Below are 22580 nucleotides of genomic sequence, written 5' to 3' on the forward strand. Positions count from 1 at the left end.
GACTTGCACGTCTGCAGGACTTATGAATTCAATTACCCAGCCAAAGCTGACCACTGGCCATGGAAGGTCTGTCCTCCATCAGGGGCCAGTACGGCCTATTTAATAGGAGTGCTGAAGCCGCCCCATCATTTGGAAATAAAAGTCTCAGTTTACTGTGGTCTAGGTGAGAAGGAAGATGGACCTGGCACATTCTATTTATTAATGGCTTCAGTTGTTGCCAGTGCCAACTAGTTTCTCAAGAGTCAGAGAGGGTTCTGTTCTACTCAGCAAACACCGGTGAGCATCTGCTGTGTGGTGAGGGCACTGCATTCATCCTTCCTATTCTTTTTTTTTTTTTTTTAAGATTTTATTTATTTATTCATGAGAGACACACACAGAGAGAGGCAGAGACACAGGCAGAGGGAGAAGCAGGCTCCATGCAGGGAGCCTGATGTAGGACTTGATTCTGGGTCTCCAGGATCACACCCTGGGCCGAAGGCGACGCTAAACCGCTGAGCCACCTGGGGTTCCCCATCCTTCCTATTCTTTTGTCTGTTGCTGCACAAGAAGCTATCCCAGCACCTGGTGGCTTGGGGCACAACAGTCACTCATTTTGCTCACATGTCCACTGGATCTGGAGTACCCATTCCAAGATGGCACACTCATACCTGCACATTGGTACTGACTATTGGCTCCTTTTAAGAAGAGGAGACATCAGGCAGCCTCTGTGGCTTAGCCATTTGGCACCGCCTTCAGCCAGGGTGTGATCCTGGAGACCCGGGATCGAGTCCTGTGTCGGGCTCCCTGCATGGAGCCTGCTTCTCCCTCTGCCTGTGTCTCTGCCTCTCTGTCTCCGTGTCTCTCATGAATAAATAAATAAAATCTTAAAAAAAAAGGAGACATGAACAGAGCAGAAGCTGGAAGAGGCAAGAATCCTTCCATTCCAGCTCCAGATGGAACACAGCCCCACCAACACTTTGATTTCAGACTCTGGGTTCTGGGAGAAAACAAATTCCTGTTGTTTCTGTCCCCTCTTGGTGGTCATTTGTTACCAGCTTCAGGAAGCCAGTGCAGTGCATTCATGTACCCTGCTTTTCAAACTTTGGTCACAGACTACTTGTTTCTTGGGGTGGGTGTGATTAGGGAGGGTGCCTTGTAGGAGGTCATGCTTGGCAGGGACGGTGTTCAGAGAAACAGGAGTATGGACAACTTGAAGAGCAAACATGGAAGGCAGGTTTCCAACAGTTAGCTTGTTTCCAGCCACTGCGCCGTAATACGGGCTGTTACTAGTGCCGTCTATGGAGGAGGACGCTGGCAGACAGAGAAGGTGAGGCGGGTGGGATGGAGCTTGGATTCAAGGCCCACAGGGGAACTGGAAGCTCAGTATTGTGAGGAGGGGTGCGAGGCCCTCTCCCCGGCAGGAGGGGGCCGTGTGGTTTCCATTCTGCGGCCTGGCCCTGGCACGGAGGGGCCCAGGTCATAGACGGACCCAGCACACGCCCTGGGGGACATGGGAGAATGAGCAGCATCCGGTGGCTTGGCTTCCTCCCAGGCTGACAGAAAGGTTTAGAATCTTCCCGAAACACCACACCCTGGGCGTGAACCTTGGGGCCAAGCCTCCTCTGGAGAAGCCTGATTGTCTCCCAGGGAGAAGGCAATCACCGTGGCAGCATTTGCCAAAAGAGCTGGATTTCCGAGGAGTTTCCAGTCATGGTCATCGGTGTTCTCTGGCTCCTAGGCTCGGAGATCGGGGAGACCAGACAGCACAGAAACCCCGGGGAGGGCGGGAACCTGGGCGTGTTTGGACATTGGTTTGGGCTGACCTGGGTTAATGGTTTCAAGGCCCTGTGAGCAAGGAGTTTCATGAAATTATGATGTGAGGTCTCCTTTTTCGTAAGGATGTGAAGACTGAGCTGTGGGCCGTCCCCATCAGCCTGGCCTTCGGGTGCATCCACTCTACCTCTCAGTGCCTGCTGTCACGCTTGTGTTGCCTGACAATGTTCTCTGGGTGTCACTTGATTGACCAGAGATGGACATCAGCTCCCGACAGGGCCAATTAGATTCTCTCTCTAGGAATCAGAGCTGGGAGGTGCCTGGGCACAACCTGAGCTGGTCCGTGGAACCAGGGGGATGTGAAGCCACACATGCTGGGGGGATGGTCACGTCCACAGGGAGTGGGCGAGGCCTGGTCACAGAGGGAGGAGGAGGGGACCCCTAATCAGTGCAGTGAGACAGGCACACAAAGTACTGCCAGGATGCCTGACACCCTCCAGGACTAATTCTTGTTCTTTGAGGGTCTTGACTGCCCTTGGGTTCCACAGCTAGCTACCATCCTTCCAGAAGATCCCTGCTCACCTGCACTGACTTGAGTGCATTTTTCTTACAACTTCAGGTGATCAAGACCTTACCCCAGATCTCCCCACAAGCAGGGCCCACACTGCCCCCAAAGGGTTGCCTGCCTACATAAGTTGTAGAACTCACTCTGCACCCCTTTTTCTGCAGCAAGTCAAGCAAACCTATCCCACTCAGATCCCAGAGGACCACATGATTGGTACCTGTCAACCCAGAGATGTCACCATCTTTCCTGACCTTCTGGTTCCTCTTTTTTTTTTTTTAATAATAAATTTATTTTTTATTGGTGTTCAATTTGCCAACATACAGAATAACACCCAGTGCTCATCCCGTCAAGTGCCCCCTTCAGTGCCCGTCACCCATTCACCCCACCCCCCCGCCCTCCTCCCTTTCCACCACCCCTAGTTCGTTTCCCAGAGTTAGGAGTCTTTATGTTCTGTCTCCCTTTCTGATATTTCCTACCCATTTCTTCTCCCTTCCCTTTCACTATTATTTATATTCCCCAAATGAGTGAGACCATAGAATGTTTGTCCTTCTCCGATTGACTTATTTCACTCAGCATAATACCCTTCAGTTCCAGCCACGTTGAAGCAAATGGTGGGTATTTGTCATTTCTAATGGCTGAGGAATATTCCATTGTATACATAGACCACAGTTTCTTTATCCATTCATCTTTCGATGGACACCAAGGCCATACCACCCTGAACGTGCCCGATCTCGTCTGGTTCCTCTTTCTAAGCCATGTCCATCACAAAATGGTACCCCTGCCCCATGTCTCCTTGTCTCAAATTGTTAGTGACCTTTGATGCATATTAAGGCTCCCTGACCTGGTAGCTGCTGAGCGGGTGTGGCAGGAACAGACAAGAAGCTGAAACTACCCAGCCTTGGCTCTTGATGTCCAGCCCAAGAGCTTTTGATGAAAACAGCTGGTGAAGAAGATGTTGGCGAGAGTCTAAGACCCACCAGTCCTGTGGCAGCCTCGTCGAGATCGGAAAGAAAGACCTGGCCTGTGCTCTGAGTGGGGAAACCCTTGGGACTGTCTGAGGCGACCCACTGTTCTGCACTTCTGTGTGTGGCCTTCCTATCAGCCCACCCGGGTTCTGAGAGAATAGGTGGGCAGAGGGATGGAACCTCTCCCTGATGTCGAGACTGTGCTTATACGCTCCCATTTCCAGGCTGGGCTGCATTCTAACCAGAAAAAACTTTTCCTTTGTCTCAAATGCTCCATGACCTGACTCCTGCCTGGCTAGCAAACAGGATCCTTTTCTGGGATTTCCAAGGATATAAGTTTCCAGTCCCTTCCCACAAGGACTCCTGGGTGCATCTTGGCCTTTCCCCATGTTCAGAGCCTCTCAGGGACCCACGTTCCCCATGACACATCAACTTACTCGAATTCAAATAATTACTTTTTGGAAATTAGATTCTAAGATGGCACAGTGATGGAAAATTGTTGATTAAGATTAAAATTCTGTCTCTTGTTTTAGTTTGCTGGCTCTAATAACAATATTAACTAATTCTTGCTATGTGCTAGGCCTTGTCCCAATTATTTTCTATTAATTAATGTATGCCTTTAAGCCATTTAATGTTTTAAAGGCAGCCCCTAGGGAGAAAGATGCCATTCTCATCATCCACCTTTTATAGATAGGGAGTTGAGCACTAGCCAGCGGCTTGGAAGTGGAGTTGGGATGGGGACCAGCCTGACTGGTGCCAAACGGTGGCACCAACCAGCAAGTCACAGACTCATCCTGCCTCTTTGGAGCCTTGGAGGCAGTTGTCACTCATTGAGGTCAGGTGACTTGAGCAATGACACACAGCAGGTGCGTGCCTGGTAGAGTCAGGATTGGAATTCATCCGTGGACATGCGAAGATGGTGCTCATTCCACACGACTGCCTAGCTTAGCCCCTAAGAAAGATGGATTCTCTTTTATTGAGTGTCTGCTCAGTACCAAGCTGTGTTTTCATGTATCTTGTCTGCAAATTCTTTGATCTCCATCTATTGAGAAGTGTGACCTGTGTCTTCTCTTCTTGACCTTTGTGGCAGGCTCGGCGATTCAACTAAGCATACTAAGCAGGAGTAAGGTTCTCTGATTGCCAGTGGTGGGTCACAGAAGGCCATGAGGGAGTAAAATTCTGACTATCCTGAGACCACCTTCCAGGAAAGACCAGGAAAGACAGGTACCCCAGTCGAGACCTCCCGCTGGGCTCCCACCACGTGGGTGACAACCCGGCGGATGTCCAGCGCCGCTGAACCTCAGATGCTGCCCCCCACCCCGCCAACATCCGACAGTAACCACATGAGAGACCCCTAAGGAAGGACCGTGCAACCAGGCCTTTCCCAGACGCCTGACCTGCAAAACTATGAGCAAAATAAAATGGTGGTTTTAAAGCACTACATTTTGGAGTTGTGGGGGTCGGGGGAGAGTTGACAGGCTCATGTGTGTGAGGCTCCATGTCCGAGAGGCATCTCTCTCCCTCTGGGTTTGTCCTTTGTCGAATAGGAAGTTGTTCTGGACCGGTCTGCTCACCACTGGATAGTCTGGTGTTTGGAACAGAGCCTGGCACACAATAGATGCTTAGTAAGTGCTAGATGAGTAAAGGGAATGAACCAAGGAAGATAACAGGATGCCTGTGTCTTTCTTGGCATTTGAGCTGCACCGAAGCCCTGGCAAGCGTTTGGGCTTTCCGAATCTGTGCCACGCGTGCCCTGCCCCACTCTCTCTCCTTCTTGGCTCCCCCATATGCTCTGACCCCTCTGGATGCCCCCGATGCTTGAGATCCCAGAGGAGCTCTGTCTGCCCTGCTGGCGCTGCAGAGGACAGGGCTGGTGCAGACTGACCCTGCTGGAGCGTGTGGAAGGAGCAGGAGACCATTCCTCATCTTCATGCAGGGACGTGCCAGGGGAAGACAGGCTCCTCCAGCCCTTGTCTGCATGCAGTGGGCCAAGCCGCTAGCCTCGGTTTCTTCACCTGCCAGCAAGGGCCTTGGATTTACGCGTTTCAAAGGCAGTGTCTTCTGGCTCTAAATTGATTAGTATTTACCTGCACAGGTTAAGAATGCTAAATGCCTGCAGGCCAAGTGTGGCAAGAGCAAGGCTGCTGCTCACCAGCTGTGGGACTAAGGACAATCTTCTTCCGGCCTCAGGTGTCTGATCTGTGAAATGGGATCATTTCCACCCTAGCAGAGTCCTGTGAACCGGTACTGGTTCATAATGAAGGGAAAGCGCCTGGCCTGGAGCACAGTTTCTTCATCTGCACATTGGGAATGCGCACGGGTGCATGAGTGTGTGTGTGTGTGAGAGAGAGAGAGACAGAGAGAGACGGAGAGATGAGTGGAGTTTTCAGCCACCGTGTAGAGGATGGGAGTAAATATAGCAAGTGTGTATTCTGTGCCACAGTTTACAGAGCCCACACCCTTCCCGGTTTTATTTGCTACAATCCCGGGAGGTCACTTCCCTGTTCCCAGTTTCCATGTGAGCCGCAGAGAGAAGGGATTTGGTCAACGTGCAAACCCCTGGTGGAAAGTGCTTGGCACCTCGCCGGGCGCCCATGAGCGCCCAGGGGAACCTAGGGTCGTCACGATCGCGGAGAGAACCCGAGCGCGTCCTGCGCGCAAGCCGAGGTCTGGGGACGCGGGGTCCGGCCCGCCGCGCGCCCCCCGCCGCCCGCACCCCCGGCGCCCGCGGGCCTCCCCGGGGGAGGGGCCGGCCGGGCCGGGGCGGAGCGTGGAGGAACGGCCCTATCGGCGCCGCCGGGGGCAGGGTGCGGAGGTCCCATAAGAGCCGCGCGCCGAACCCGCATCCCCGACATCCCTCGGCTGCTCCGGCGCGGGGTCCCTGCCGAGCCGCTGGGCCCGCCGTGTCCGCCCGAGTGTCCGCGCTGCCGCCGCTGCTGCACCGGGGACGCCGGCGCGCTGGTGACAGGAGAGCCCCGCGGAGGTGAGTGTGACCTGGCTGCCCGACCCCGGCTGCCCTCCGCCCCCGCGGCCTCCCAGGCGCCGACCTCCCCGAGCCGGGGCCGCCCATCCCTTGGGGCTGACGGGCGCGGACCGGGCGCCGGGCGCGCGACCTGCGGCTCCGACCGGCTCCACCGCTTGGCCTTTCGCAGATGGAGAAACTGAGGCTCGCAGGGACCAAGGCACTTGCCCAAGACCTCACAGCCGGGGAGCAAGGGGGCGGGGGGCTCAAAGCCCGTCTGACGCAGATTCAAGCTCCTGGCGCGGGTACTCTCGCCTCCCTTGCTATTTGCTAGCATCTGTAGCGTTCCTGTCTACGCAGGGGGCTCAGTGAGCCGAAAGCCGGCGGCGTGAGTGTGGCAGGGGGTTGGATGTGTCTCGTCTACCCACGTGTGGATGGCCAGGCCGATCCTAACGGAGCTGCTGTTCTGCTCCGGTTTACAGGGCCACACCCCTCTCCGCCTTTATCTGCAGCAAACCTGAGAGGTAGCCTCTCCCCATATTTCAGATGAAGATACTGAGGGTCGGGGAGGGGGAGCGAGGTGTCCAGTTAAAGCGAGGGCTGCAACCCGGCTCTCTCCGCCTCCAAAGCTCCAGATGGATGTGTCCGGGTGTGAGGCTTGCCAGAGTTCCTGCGGGCTTGGGAACACACGCTGGGTCTCTTCAGTCAGAGTGGACATCCCATACACTCCTTGTGGGGGGAGACTTGTGCTGGAAGCTGAGGACTCGACTCTGTGGTCCTGAGAAGACCGGCTGCCCTAGATGGCCAGAGCCAGGGAGGCCCCTTGTGTGGTACAGACCCAGAGCCTCCCTTGCCCAGGACTCGGGGGGGGGGGGGGGGGGGGGGACGAGTCAGAAAAGGCTTAGCTGATGCCTGCTTGTTGAGGTCTACCCTGAACGGGGCATCTTTTAGCCAAAAGGTGAGCTGCTGCTCCTGCTGAGAGAAGCAGCTGGGGGCCTGTACTAATGCCCAGCTGGCCTTGCTAAGTGGGTTTGTAAATTTCCACCTTGAGCATTTGGGTGCCACGTTCTGGCAGAGGAGGGTGACCCTGCCTTCCCTAGTAGGGTCATCTAAGGTCTAAACCTGCCAGGGGAGAGCCCAGGGTCCAGCAGAACAAGATGAGGGGCATGTCCTCTTCCCCAGGCAGACTGAGAGGGGGCCTTCTAAGGTTCTCTGTGTACCTGATTTTCTGATCTGGTAGTTTCCACGTGGGAAAGAGGAACAGAAGGTGTGGGAGCTGTACTGCTGGTGTGGCAGGTATGAGACCGTGCCCCTTCCCTGCATTTCCATCCCTGCCACATACCTGGGCGGTCAGCCTCTTGATCCCCATTTCATAGCTGAGTAAACCAAGGCTCAAAGAGGTAAAAATGGTGCAAAAGGCCCCCTAGCTGATGCGCCATGCTGTCACCCCCTGGTTTGTCTGGTTGCAGACCCTATACTCTTAACTCCTGGGCCCTGCCTCCTTTAAGACCCCTCTCGACCCAACCACTAACTCCACCTCTGGACCTGACCTTCACACAAAATGTGTTGTCTGAGAGGGGCTCCAGGGAAAATCTGTCAGCAGAGTTAAGCCCAAGTCCCCAAGTCCCAGTAATATACACCCTGGGGGGAGAAGGAGGGCGATTTTGTTTTTTTATGGAGTCTCTTAAGATGTAGGAGTGGGAATAATAATAGCAACATTTATAATAATACCAGCAGCTGACATTTACCTGACACTCAGAATGAGCCAGATGTGCCCAGGTTTTACACAGATGATCTCATGGACTTCTTTATGAGGCAGCCACTAGACTGCCTTCCTTTTTACAAGGAGGAAATTGAGTCTCGGTGTGATTAAGGCATGTATGCAACATGACATAGCCAGGGCTGGGGAGAGCTGCCCTCCAGGCTGGGTCGCACCCCAGATTCTAGAAGAAGGTGCTCACCCCGTGGCTAGCTGCTTGACTGTCAAAGCTGAACTTGCTGGGTCTCACGGCTTCTCAAGCCATGTAGGATCTGGATCCCTGCCTGAGTTAGGGGCGGGCCTGGGGAGAGGATGCCCTGACACAGGGGCTTGGGCTCCCCTCTGCTGACAGGTACCAGTGTCAACATGGAGGGAGCCCCGCTCTGGGACCCAGATCAGTCCTGGCTCACAGAGCCTGCCACTGGACTGGAAAGGAGAGCTGGCTTGGCAGGGGAGGGCCTGGGGCCTTGGCAGAAGCACACAAGGCCTCTGGAAGTCCCACACTTCATCCCTCCCTCAAAGACCCCTCGTTGGATATCTGACCTTTTGTAGGTTGCATTTGAAAACTGGCTTTTGGAGGCGGGACCCTCAAATACTGACCTCCTTGGCCTTGTGGGAGCTGGAACGTTTCTTTGCTCTGTCACCAGTGTAATTTACTACGTATGGGAGGTGCCTCTGTGTCTGCTTGCTCCAGACCTAGGAGGATTTTTTTCTTTTTTTTGTAAACTCACTGGTTTTTGATCAGTCCCAGATGTGCAAACCCAGCATCACTCAAAGGGGCTGACGGCTTGTCAGGAAAGGAAAATACAACATGAGCATCATTGCACTTTATCTTCAGTTAATGGAGCCGAGTAGCTGCTCAGACCTTCTTGGGATGGGCACCCCGAGCCTCTCATAAAGTCTTAAGTGAAACACGCTGTGTTCTGGAACAGGAAGGGTAGGGCCGATCTAGGTGGTGGGTGGTAGGACCTGCCATAACCTTTCTTCTTTGAAAAAAATTATTTTAATGTGATAAAATATGCATAAGCACCAAATTTACCATTTTAACCAGTTTAAAGTATATAATGCAGTGGCATTCAGCACATTCACAACGCAGCGCAACCACCACCTCTGTCTAGTTCCAGAATGTCTCCATCACCCCCAGAGGACACCCTGCCGCCATTGGCCACTCTCTCCTCGACCACCAGTCTACTTGCTGTCTCTGTGGATTTGCTTATTCTGGAAATCTTATATAAATGGACCGATATAACACGTGGCCTTTTTTGACTGGCCTCTTTCACTCAGAGTCCATCCACGCCGTAGCATGTGTCAGTGCTTCGTTCCTTTTTATGGCTGAGTAATATTCCATCGTGTGGATGCACCACATTGCAATTATCCATTCTTCCATCAATGGGAGTTCGGGTGGTGTCCACCTTTTGGCTGCCGTGAACGGTGTTGCTGTGGATATGTGTGTGCACGTCTTTGTTTGGACATCTCTCTGCAGGTGTTCTGGGTGTGCGCCTAGAAGTGGAATTGCCAGGTCACATGGTCACTTGATGTTTAACGTATAGAGGAAATTGTGTTTTCCTTCTTGGCTTATCTTGAAGAAGCATAGACCCAGGTCATCTCGTTACACAATAGATCAAGGCCCTCGACTGTGGACGCAGGGAAACCTGGCATCTGGGTGTTCTGGGGGAGGTGTTGACATTCCAGTAGGGTCACAGTGGCAATTGGCAGAGAATCCCGTCCGAGGCATCGTGCCCCAGGCAGTGCAGTTGTGGGTGTTCACGGGCAGACACCCCTTGTCCAGGCCGGGAGGACAGGCAGTTTCTCATGGTTCAGCCCCAGGGAGATTTATCTTCTCTGATTGTCTCGAGTGCTGTGTCAGCTTAGACAAAAACCACAGATTCCGGGGAAAAAGAAATTCATAATGCAGCTCATGCAATTTCTGGACCATCATTTAAAAATATTATAAATTATGAAATCCCACATTTTCAATCCAAATTTCTGAACTGTGTCCCATTGTGAGTGAAGAAAGGCAATATCCCAGAAGGAAAAAAGAATAGAGCTTCCATTTCATTTGTAGTCAAATGGTCCTGGAGTCAAGCCTGCTCTAAAGTTCTTCTAGATTGGAAAAACAAGAAACAGCCCACTCTGATCTCCCTAGGATTGGGAGCTGGATGGTACCTGCTGGGATGGACTTGATAACGGCCTGAGAACTCTTTCTAGAACAGAGGCAAGGAAAGATGATTGAGAGTGCCCCAAGCGGAAGGACCATGTGTGTGCAAAAACTTGGAGATGGGGAGGGGCCTGGCACTCCTGGAAGGTGGCAGGAAGTTTGGCTAGAGTCTGAGCATCAGGCCCAGAGTGGCAAGTGTCTGCCCTTCGGGTGGTGTGAGTTTAGATTTCCTTTTCTTTTCTTTTCTTTTCTTTTCTTCTTTTCTTTTCTTCTTTTTTCTTTCTTTCTTTCTTTCTTTTTTTTTTTTTTGAGAGAGAGAGAGAGCATGTGTGTGAGCAGGGAGGTGGGGGGGCTGCAGAGTGGGGTGGAGGGACAGACGGAAAGAGAGAGAGAGAATCCTGAACAGGCTCCAGGCCCAGTTTACAGCCCAAGTTAGGGCTCCATCTAATGACCCTGAGATTATGACCTAAGTTGAAATCAAGAGTTGGATGCTTAAACGACTGAGCCACCCAGGCAGCCCTGCGTTTGGATGTCCTCCTACAGGCTGTGGGGCTTGTACTTGAGAACAGATAACAGTGAAATAAGCAGTGTTCCCCAAAGCATGGGGAGCCATCCCCACCAGTTCCCGAGGTGACCTAGCCTGTGCACAGACCGCAAAGGCCCCAATCTATGGGCTGTCCTTTTAGGTCAAGGTGAATGTGGGTGGTGCTGTCCATGCCTAACGCTTCCCCTAAACCCCACTCACCCTTTACAGCAAAGACAGAGCACCCTCGGCCTAACAGCCTGTGGCTGGCATCCGTGACCAGATGGGAGGCCCTCAGTTTGTTCTGTTTTCTTTTTTTTTTTGTTCTGTTTTCAACACATAAACTTTTACTCCTGCTTTCCGTTCAAGGCAGATGGGATCATGTTCTTTGCAAACAGTGATGATGGGAAATCACCTTTTTTTTTTTTAAATTTTATTTATTTATTCATGAGAGACACACAGAGAGGCAGAGACATAGGCAGAGGGAGAAGCAGGCTCCATATAGGGAGCCCGATGTGGGACTTGATCCCAGGATCCCGGGATCACGCCCTGAGCCAAAGGCAGATGCTCAACCTCTGAGCCTCCCAGGTGGCCCGGAAAATCATCTATTATGTGTACATTTCTCCGCACCCTTGGTGTGGGCCATCTTACATAAAAGTACAAAGTATGGACTATAGCAAGGGGCGGGTAAGAAGAGAGGTATGCCAAGGTGGGAGTTGGGGAAACGCTGAATTAGGGTGAGGCATGGGATTTGGGACTGTTACGATCTGGGGCCATGGCTGTCACAGTGGGGTCCCCCTCCAAGGAGGGCACAGCAGTACCTGGGAACTTGCGAGAAATGCAGATTCTCAGGCCCCATCCCAGGCTTCCTAAATCAGAAGCTTATGAGGGTGGGGCCAGCAATCTGGGTTTTATTTTTTTATTTTTTATTTTTTAAGTTTTATTTATTTATGATAGTCACAGAGAGAGAAAGAGAGGCAGAGACATAGGCAGAGGGAGAAGCAGGCTCCATGCACCGGGAGCCCGACGTGGGATTTGATCCCGGGTCTCCAGGATCGCGCCCTGGGCCAAAGGCAGGCGCTAAACCGCTGCGCCACCCAGGGATCCCACAATCTGGGTTTTAATGAGGCTCCCGTCACTTTCTGGCACAGGCCTGGATGTGAGACCTGCCACCCCATACAGCTGATGAAGACTTGCCCAGGGACCCTGACACTGAGATGGGCTGGAGACGGCTGGCTAGTGGGGGTGGATGTGAAGTTGTGTGGAAGGTTCTGTGTCTAGGGCCTGGTGCAACCAGAGAGCTGTCTCACGGCCAGACGGGAGTGAGAGCCTTGGGGGCCTGCATGGCCACCTCCCTGCAGGATCAAGACGCCCCTTGACACGTTGTTGGTAGGTTCATAGCTTTCCTTCTAGAAGAATGCTCAGCTTGTTGGCACTCATTGCTCGGGGGCCGGAGGGGTCTAGTATCTTCTTTCAGAGCACATTCACTGCCCCTGGGTGTCCAGGAGCTTTCAAAGTCCATCTGTTCATAAGCCCAGAACGCCCCCCCCCGCCCCAAAACAATGAGCTGCTCCCCCACGGCAGTGTCGACCGTCAATACCTCTGTGTGTCCGGCTGTCCTCCGCCACCATCCCCTCTCTCTCTCCTGCCCCAAACCGGCTCCAACACAGCCAGTCTGTTCTCTTCGGGGGAAGCGCCTGGCCGCTGAAAACCCTGTTTATTCCCGGGAACCGTCAAGACTCGGGCTTCACTGGCACTGAAGGTATTTTCAGCTTTGGCATCGCCGGACAAAGTGCCCTCTCAGACTTGGGATGAACTGGGCCCTGTCTGGGAGAGTCGGTGTCTGGCCCCAGTGGGAGGCCCCGGCCGGCCGTGGGGCTTTCTCGGGGTTGCACTCTGAAGGGCTGTCAGAGGTCAGGCCCTGCAGCCTCCTGAGGCTCCTAGGGACAGCCTTGAGGATCTCCTCCTGCAGGCTGGCGTCTTCCTTGCTGCCTCTCATGTTTCCCTTGATCTGTTCTTAGAAGCCAAAATGACTTGAAACTTAAAAAAAAAAAAAAAGTTGTATTAAAGTTTCACATGCCAGAGAGGAATGCACACTCATTGGCTCGCTGGCGGGCGACTCTTCCCCAAGTGCATATGCCAGGCCACCGCCCCAGGGTGGGCTGCAGAGAGCCTGCCGGGCCCCTGGGCCCCTCCCACAGTCCCACCCCCAGGGGTAACCATTCCCCCCTCTAATGGCACAGGTTGGTTTGTGTGGCCCTGAACGTGACATAAACAGAACCGAGCATGTTTAATCCCTGGAGTCTGGCTTCTCCTGTTCGGTTGCTGCCTGTGTCATTGCATGCTGATGGGCCTTCAAAGCATCAATCTGACCCTATCACCGTCAGCTGTACCGCCCCACTGATGCTTCAGGACTCCTGGCCACCTGGCCCTGTCCTCCTCTGTGACCCCGCTGTCCCCCAGCTCACAGATTTGTGCCTGTCCTCGGTCATGCCAACACGGTGAGCATCCCTGAGCCTCTGTCCTGGTGGTCCCTGCTGTCTGGAGTTCCCCTTCCTTGAGATTTCAGCGAGACCTTGCTGTCCACCCCAGCCAGAGCGGTCCCTGTCCCTTCACCTACCGAGAGTTAACAACCCATTCCCCGGGCGCTTTTCTCACACCTTCTGTCTCTGTCTATTAGCTGTGATGTCTCCTCCCTCTCTCGAGGGCAGGCTTGCTTGCTTGCCTGCACATCCGAAGGACTCCGTGGCCACCTGAGGGCTTGCCCTGAGATTCCTGTCCGTATGGCTGTGGAGATTCCATAGGCTGGTGCTGTGGGATTCTTGAGCACCAAGAGTTGGGTGAGCCGTGTGCCTTCAAGCTTGGTACATGAGCCAGGGGCCGTGACTCATCCTTCCAGATACCACCCAATACTGGTGAATCAGGCATTTCAGCAGAAGACGGGTGCAAGTGCTGCCAGACCCGTAGCCTGGAGCAGAAATGATCGGAGGAGGGAAAGACACAGTCGGTAGGCAGCTCCAGAACCACTAGTTCTCCCCTCATCTTCTCACCCTCCCTCCTCTACGCCTGAGAGCAATTCAGAGCCTCATCGTCCTCTTGAAGAACTGGAAAATCAGAGGCTGAGGAACCTTCTGGGCAGCACGAGGCTCGCCGTGGTGCAGTCACAATTCAAACCCAGGGCTCACCCAATAGCCACGCTTTCCCACACCCCCCTGGGGCAGCCCTGGACTGCTTGTCTTCGGGAGCCTGTTTCCTGATGCTTATCTGAAGCTTTGCTAAACATCCACACATGGGCAGGAAGGCAGGCGAGGGGCCCTAGGAGTGAGATACTAGGTATTTTGAGAATATATTAATTTTTTATCCAGTCACTTTAAAATGGCTTTTCTCATATATTATCTTGGTTTATATTGGACATGCCTGGTTTTTAGTTCTTTTTTTGAAAAATGAGTTCTTCTTTTGCCCAGGTCTTTATATATTCACAGTGTAGTAGTTAAAAAAATCGAGGGGCACCTGGGTGGCTCAGTTGTGCGTCTGACTCTTGATTTGGGCTCAGGTCAGGATCTTGGGGTCATGAGATTGAGCCCCGAGTTGGGCTCTGTGCTCAGGGTGGAGTCTTGAGATTCTCTCTCTCTCCCTGCTTCTCTCTCTTTCTCTCTCTCTCTCTCAAATAAATAAAATCTTTTAAAAAAAGAATTGGATGGGTTTCACATAGGGTCTTGTTAGCCATCTGTCATTGGTTGTGCGCGAGCCGGGGCTGGGTGCAGAGTGGCCGCAGGGAGGGGAAGGGGCTGCCTCCTGCTGTGTCCACCCCGCATCCTGAGAAGAAGAGTTTAAGGAAAACCAACTGGATCCCATGGAGGAGGGGAGACACCCCCTCATGCCATGGATGTCTGGTGCTCACACCCAGACGCTCCTCTCTGGAGGTTCGGCCAGTCCTGGGATCTGCCCCAGACATGTTGCGGGGGGGGTCCCTACTCCCCGCTCCCAGCCACGGCTTCATTCCTAGAATTTTGGGTGGTTTGTGGGCATGAGTGAGATCTACCCTTGGCCTCAATCATATTTGTATTTCTCCTCTGTGCTTCAGAGGAAGAGCAGAGCCTGGGGCCCCCCTGGCCTTTCGGGTTCGCTGCTGCCCCATCGAGTAGGCGTGTCACTGCATGAGCCTGGCTGACGCGTGCTGGAGGTTAAAGCTGTCCTGATGTTTCGGAGAGCCGTCCCTACGGGCCAGGGCAGGCCAGTGATCAGAGTGTGACGAAGCATCGCATCCTGCAGGCATTCTGCGTGACTGGGAGCAAGTTGCTTATCTGTTTGGAGCCTCCGTTCCCCCGCCTCTAAGACGGGGCCCTAGCGGTGATCCCAACCGGGTGTGGAGTGCGGGGAGTGGAGGGCCCAGTGCAGTGATTGCTGCTCCGTGCACGCTCCAGAACTGTTGGCTGTGGTATTTGTGATAAATGTTTGTGGAGCAGTTAATACTCACTGGGGTATGAAGTGGATAAGGACTCAGTGCCAGCCAGTGGTGTGCTGGAACCGGCTCGTTACGTTTTGTTAAATTTTTCAGAAAGCTTGTGATCCAGTTAAACACAACCATCATTAAACATCAAATTATATGAAATTACAGTTAAGTAAGTCCTAGGTAAAATGAAGGTAATGAAAACTCACAACTTAGCCCGTCCTAATCTTTTACTACACTTTACTATTATCTCTGCCTGCAAGGTGATTGGGGTGGCCCCATCCCTGTGATAGAAAGACCACATGATGGTGTGCCATCATGGGTCCTTCTAGAAATTCCATGTGCGGTGAGCTCCCATGAGTTGCCTGAAATTGGCCACAGTGGGAATATTTATACCAAGGGAACTGATGAACACTACATATCAGGGTGATTTTTAAAAGTTTTTATTTATTAAAAAAGTTTTTATTTATTTATTCGTGAGAGAAATAGATAGAGAGGCAGAGACATAAGTAGAAGGAGAAGCAGGCTTCCTGTGGGGAGCCTGATGTGGGACTCGATCCCATGACCTTGGGATCATGCCCTGAGCTGAAGGCAGATGCTCAACCACTGAACCACACTGGCGACCCAAATTTTTTTTTTTTTTTTTTTGAATGTCAGTTGTTAGACCTTTACCAGCATACACTGGTTCCAGCCCTCAAGAAGCATGCAGTCTTAGCTGGAGAGGCTTAACACAGTGATGGTGAGGTCTTGGGCACCTACCACTTCCTAACTCAGCTAAGACTGAGCCCTGGAATGAGGTGGAGCTTCATGGCAGTCACGGCAGGTGAATTGGGTCATTGTCATCAACATGAATGAGTATGTCCCTATGTACAGGCAATTCCTGGCCAGATAGTCAGCATTAATGCCCTACACCCAGTTCATTTTAGTTTTTTAAATTTTTAAAAATTTTAAGTAGGCTACATACCCGACGTGGGGCCCAAACTCACGACCCCAGCATAAAGACTTGCATACTTTACTGACTTGAGCCAGCCAGGCTCCAGACCTGGTAGTTTATGACATCTTGGAACCTGCTTACCCAGAAGCTGGGAGAAAGAGGCCATGGCTCAAGGCATGAACTGAGCAAAGCATGTTTCCAATTTAGGGGACAGATTTTAACCCCTGCAAGCATTAGACATTTAATATGATTTTAAAAAATTAGTTTTTGGGACGCCTGGGTGGCTCAGTGGTTGAGCGTATGCCTTTGGCTCAGGTCGTGATCCCGGGATCCTGGGATCGAGTCCCACATCAGGCTCCCTGCATGGAGCCTGCTTCTCCCTCTGCCTGTGTCTCTGCCTCTCTCTGTGTATCTGTCATGAATAAATAAATAAAATCTTTAAAAAAATAAAATAAAAATTAGATTTGTGTCAAGGCAGCGATGGGGCTTTGAAATAATGTAATGAAGAGAGAACAGTCTTTACTCCACTCCCCATTATTAATCCTGGCCTTCTAGAAACTTCTTCAAACAATGCATGTGGGGCACATGTAGCATCACCATCATCGTTATAACAGCTAATACTTATGAAGTACTCCTGTTCATGATCTCGTTCATTCCTCAGCACACAGCTCATCCCATGACCCTAACCAGGCCAGGTGGATGAATCCCTGCTCATCTGTGGACCCTGCTGCGAAGGACGCTGCTTTCTGGAAGCCTCCTGGCACACAAGCACGTCCGCAGACCTGTCTGGCTTGTTCACCGCTGCATTGCCAATGTCAGACAAGCCCTGTAATTCCCCTGTACCCTATAGACGTGGCAGCCGGGGCCCAGAGAAGGTACGTGCCCACGCCACGCCACTGGTGAGGGGCAGTGTCGGCAGTTGACTCTGCTCTGTGTGCCCAGACGGCCCGTGCGGCGGGGAATGATCCAGCCAACACCACGCACAGCCCTTATATGGCTCTCCGGACCTCGTCGGGAGGATGAGACCCGCACATTCATTTCATAAATATTTATTGAACATGGACTTGTCAGTTGTCGGCGCTTCAGCAGCAAACAAGCCCGGCAGGTCTGGGGGTGTGACTCAGCAGTGACCCTGGAGCTAAATCTTAAGTGAAAGAGCAGGAATTAATCGGCCTGGCCCGGGCCAGGGAGGGGGCAGGTTGGGGCCGCGGGATGAGCTGTGGGAACAGCATGTGCAGGAGGGAAGAGCTTGGCACATCTCAGAGCTGACGGCCCACGAACTCAGGGCTGAGATTCATCTTCCTGGCAGGCTTTCCCAAACACAGGCCGAGGCGGCCCTGGCCGGAGGACGCCCGGGGCGCCCAGCGCGCTCTCTTTCTCTTATTGCTCCCCGGGGGAGGGTTGGGGGGCGGCCTTGCCCTGGAGGTAACCACGAGGAGACCCCGATGCTAGATGGGCCCCGGCAGGGGTGGCGGGGTGGATGCAGAGCTGATACCACGACGTGTGTTGAAAGTTCCACCTGGGACGCCTGGGTGGCTCAGCGGTTGAGCACCTGCCTTTGGCTCAGGGTGTGATCCTGGAGTCCTAGGATCGAGTCCCGCATTGGGCTCCCCGCGTGGACCCTGCTTTTCCCTGTGTCTTTGCTTCTCTCTCTCGGTCTGTCTCTCATGAATAAATAAATAAATAAAATCTTAGAAAAAAAAAAGGAAGTTCCACCAGCTTGCAGCAAGCTGGATTTCAAGCTGGATTTTGCTCCATCTTGGACCTGGCCGCACAGCCTCACCAACACCGGGCAGTTGTCTCCTAGACTCAGTTTTTTTTTTTTTTTCTAATTTTTATTTATTTATGATAGTCACAGAGAGAGAGAGCGAGAGAGAGAGGCAGAGACATAGGCAGAGGGAGAAGCAGGCTCCATGCACCGGGAGCCCGACGTGGGATTCGATCCCGGGTCTCCAGGATCGCGCCCTGAGCCAAAGGCAGGTGCCAAACCGCTGCGCCACCCAGGGATCCCTAGACTCAGTTTTCTTTTCTGTAAATTGGGGTTGGAAACAGCCACCACCCTGGCGGCTCCAGATGTGTTGAAGAGGTCTGGGCAGTGTTGTAGGAATTTGATTCCCTGTGACTTTCATTTGCCAGGCTGGGGTCTTGCCGTTGGCCATGAGGCTTGAAAGCCTCATTGCTTCCCCCCCCCCCCCCCCCCCGGGTGGACTGACATCTGCATCCTCGTGAGACCTTGGCACTGCTATCATGTTTGTACTCTCATGGGCTTGGTTTTGCAATTGTGGCAAAGGAGAACCATAGCTTCTGGTGAGTGTTTCTGCCGCGCGGTACGGCTGTCCACGACACGTATCTCAAGCCACCAGAGATGGGCCCAGGCTGACAGAGTGGAGGAGGGCTTCTCTAGAAACGAGGTTTGCCCTAGGGGAACCAGAGATCCAAAGAGTCTATGCCAGGGGTCAGAGGTCAGCTCGCCATGTGGGAGTCAGGCGCGGCAGCAGAGGGAGGTTAGATGGGTGCCACGCCCAGTGATGGAGGCATGTTTTGATGAAAGGTCACTGTGTTGTAATGTTTTAGTCCCCTGAGGTGACACATGGGTGCCTTCTCAGTTCCAGAACCACTATCTGACCCAGAGGCCGGCGTGGAGGGGGCTGCCGCGGGTTTCCTCTCCCCCACAGGATGCTGCCAGGAACCCCTCCAGGAAGCCCCCTCCCAGGGAGGCAGGGCAGTGTAAGGAGAGGGCCCGGGGCCAGACAGGCTGGGTCCCAGCACACTGTTTCTGCTCACCAGCTTTGCGACTTCAAGCTCTTCCGGAAACCTCAGAGGCCTTACTCTCTCCTCTGTAATGGGAACATTAGAACCCAAGCCTCGTGAGTTATTGGGTGGGTGAGATGAGAAATCCAGGGACTGGCGCACAGTAGGTCTCCCTCCGTGTCAGCCTCCCTGGTCGGTTGAGCGCTGTACTTGTCACTGGGAAGCCCCAGGCAGCCTCAGATACTGCCTATGTCTCATTTGAAGAAAGGATTTTAATGTTGTGATTGTAGGTGGGAAAGGGGCTGAAGTACTTTGGCCCTAAGTTCTGGTTGAGCTGTTGGGGTAGCAGATGCACAGGCCCGGGCTGCCGGCGATGCCGCAGTGAAGTGGGCCTCGGCCTCCTGGTGAGCCATGCTCCCTTGCCTCCTTCCCACAGCAGCCAGTAGGGTATTGGGAACGCAGTCCTGATCAAGCATGTACTGCCCGACGCACATATTAGGTTGCCAGAGGCCCTACAGGCCAGGGGGCTTCGCCCACAGAGATTGGTTTTCTCGCACTGCGGGAGGCTGGACGTCCGAGCCCCCACTGCAGGCAGGGCTGCTTCCCCCCGAGGCCTCTCTCCTGCGCCTGCAGATGCCGCCTTCTCCCTGTGTCCTTGCACAGCCCTCCCTTGGTGGGTGTCTGCATCCCAGTCCCCTCTCTTATGATGACAGCAGTCAGACAGGGTTGGGGTCCACCTAGTGACCTCATTTTAACTTAATGACCTCTTGAAAGGCCCTATCTCCACATACAGTCACACTCTGAGGTGCTGGGAGCCGGGCCCCCAGCCTGTGAATCTGGGGGAGGCCACAGCTCAGTCCAGAAGCCCATGCTTTTTTCCTTTGTGCCAGCACCATGGGGGCCCCTGGGAGGAGAGCCACTGTCTCTGTCCTACAGTGCAGACTTGGCAGGAGTGGCACGATCCGGGCCTTGCTCCTCCCCAGCCCCCTGAGCTCTGGCCAGGCCAGAAGATGTTCAGGACCAGTGGTGCACGGGGTGTACTTCCTGTGCAAGCCATGAGCGGCGTGACCCAGGGCGTGTGCATTTCCCAGGCGGTGACTGGCCGAGGCGAGGCAGAGGAGGCCCTTGGAGAAGTGTCTTGTCTTGTCTCTGTCCTTTCGGTTGTGTTCTCCTCTGTCGGGAGGGTGTGACTACACCCTGTGAGTGATGCTCCCATGAGTGGTGCTCCCATAAGTGGTGTTCCCAACTTGGAAGCTGCCCTCAAGGCCTTACAATTTCTCTTTGGGGCCATGCAGACAAGGACCAGCCTACAGGTCCTGCGTGCAGGCAGTTCCGTCATGAGCACAGTGAAGGCACCGTGTCTTGTCTTTTGAAATAAGGCTGCACCAGTTCAGAACTTGCCCGAAAAATGTACTTGGAACCAGCAACTGCTTCCTTGTCTTTTCATGCTTTGACATTGTTTTCCTTTTATTAATTGATAATTTTAAAAAAACAGACAAGTCCAAAGGATAGCACGGGCTCCCCACCTAAGTCCTGTCCCTGTGGCCACCCTCCTTGGGCCACCACTTTGCGGGTCTTCCCAACTCGACCTGTCCCCGTACAGTAAACAGTGGTGGACAGTTTGCCTTATTTGCTTAAGATTCTTAAAATATAAATGATATATTAAAAAATCGAGACAAGGTCCATCGTATTCTCCTTCCCAGATTTTCTTCCCTCACCCTGGAGTCAGCCAGCATCATGAACTTGGTCTGGTTCTGTTGTGGTTTTACCATATAAACACGCACACACACCCCATATACTTATATGTACATGCAAACACAGACATGTGTGTACGTGTGTATAACATATGTATATAACATGCACACATAGCATACACCTAGATGTATGTATGCCTATATCCACATCTACCCATGAATTACACAAGATATGGTCTGTATGTTTTAAAATTTGCATAAATAATACCATTAGTGTCCTATTCTCCAGCTCACTTTTTTAACCCAACATCGTATTTGGGGTTTATTTGTGCTGACGCTTACGGGGTTCTAGGTTATTACACCTGTTGTGTAATACTCCACTGACTCCCCACTATTTACCTGGCCCCTGGTGACAGTTGTTTGAATGGTGCCCACTGGGGATTTAAGCCCCACTCAGGCTTTAGTCTAGTTGAATCACATTTGAGTTGTATGAACAATTCATGCCCCATGGCTTCGGGGATGCCCTGGCCCTCAAGCTGCCAAGACGCAGAGTGCAACAGACCCAGTTCCGTCCTGAGGCCTGGTGGGTGCTCTGTGACGTTGGTCTCTGCTCTCGCTCCATCATGGATCACCATCCGGCGTCACTGTCTTGGCAACTCTGTCAGCTTGGCCTTTTGCAGCTGGAAAAATGTTCATATATGGCCGTGCAACTAACCCTGGAGAGAAGTCAGGACTCCAGGGGTCTGCATTACTGGTTCGATTCCCAGTAGGGCAGGCAAGGGCCCATGCGCAGGTCCTTCTGTGCCGTCGGTTCCCTGGGGCTCTGCATCTCACCCACTCCAGAGGATGCCGGGCCTCCCTGCTGGACGGTGGCTATTTTTGTCTGAGGCATGGCTCGGTCAGGACCCTGGAGAGTTTCCAGGGTTGCCCTGTTCCCATGGCTCCTTGGCTCCCTGCTCTGCCTCGCACTCGTCCCTCTGCCCCTCTGCGTCGTGCCCCTGACGATGCCTCTGCTGGATGTTGTCTTGCAAACCTAGCCAGCTGCACCCATGAGAGCTGGCTCCTGCTCATGTGGAGGAAGACCAACCAACGAGCTCTGGTGGTAGGACAGGGCGTCCCGGTGGCCCAGGTGGCCCTGCACCCTGGCGGGGTCCTGCAGCGCCTTCCTCCAGCACTGCCCCGCTGCTGGTGACTGTGGTGTTCCTTGCCTCTCTCCTCAGCCTAAGTGGGAGCTCCCCGAGTCGAGGCACAGTGGCCTCTTTCATCTTTGTGTCCCAGGGGCTGCCACAAATAGATGCCCGGTCAGGGTCCCTTGGAGGTGAAGCAGAGGCGAGATGTATGAATAAACATGTATGAATGTATGAATAAACACACACTCCCCAGCCCTGCCTTGTCCTCTCGGACCAGACGACAAGCCAGGATGAGGGTGACTGCACCTGTCCTGTCTGTGGGACCTTCGGTATTGAGCTTCCGGGAGCCTTGGTTTTCATGTCTGCAAAGTGGGCAGAGTGATAGCTGCTCCTGGCGGCTCGAGCCCAGGCTGGAGCTGGGTTCATGCTGACCGCCCGCCCCTGCCCTGCCCTCTGCTTCCCTTCAGAGCTCGCGCCCAGCACCGCCTCCGGAGCCCAGCCTGCCTCCCCTGCCCGGTCCTCGCCGCCTGCGTGGCACCATGAGCCTGAACGGAGTCGTCCCCTTGGGGCTGGTGCTGCTGGTCTGCGGAGCCCAAGGCTTTTTCCTGCCTAACGTCACCCACTTAGAGAAGCTGCTCAGCAAATACCAGCAGGACAAGCCCCACTCCCGCGTGCGGAGGGCCATTCCCCGGTCGGACAAGGAGGAGATCCTCATGCTTCACAACAAGCTGCGAGGCCAGGTGTACCCCCCGGCCTCTAACATGGAGTACATGGTAAGCGCGGGCGCTCCCACGGGGGCCGGGGGCCTCTGCTTTTGTCTCCGGGGTGGGGGTGGGGGTGGCAGGCTCGGGGTCTCCCGGCAAGAGGGGGTCCCCTGCCTCTGTTGTCGACATCACAGTGGCACTGGGGAGTCCCCAGGACAGAGGAGCCCAGCCCA

At 53.6% G+C, this 22580-nt stretch overlaps 1 protein-coding gene across 1 annotated transcript in view; it reads left to right on the top strand.

Annotated features, from left to right (window-relative positions):
• Positions 1-6129: 6129 nt before the first annotated feature.
• The window catches only part of CRISPLD2 (cysteine rich secretory protein LCCL domain containing 2), a 64876-nt gene continuing 48425 nt past the window's right edge, over positions 6130-22580 (top strand). The window contains exons 1-2 of the mRNA XM_072819487.1: positions 6130-6265; positions 22111-22416. Coding sequence (XP_072675588.1) covers positions 22183-22416 — 234 coding nt within the window. The 5' untranslated portion in view covers positions 6130-6265; positions 22111-22182. The remainder of the gene's footprint in view (positions 6266-22110; positions 22417-22580) is intronic.

This window comes from Canis lupus, chromosome 3 (genome assembly GCF_048164855.1).
Source record: "Canis lupus baileyi chromosome 3, mCanLup2.hap1, whole genome shotgun sequence".
Taxonomy (NCBI): domain Eukaryota; kingdom Metazoa; phylum Chordata; class Mammalia; order Carnivora; family Canidae; genus Canis; species Canis lupus.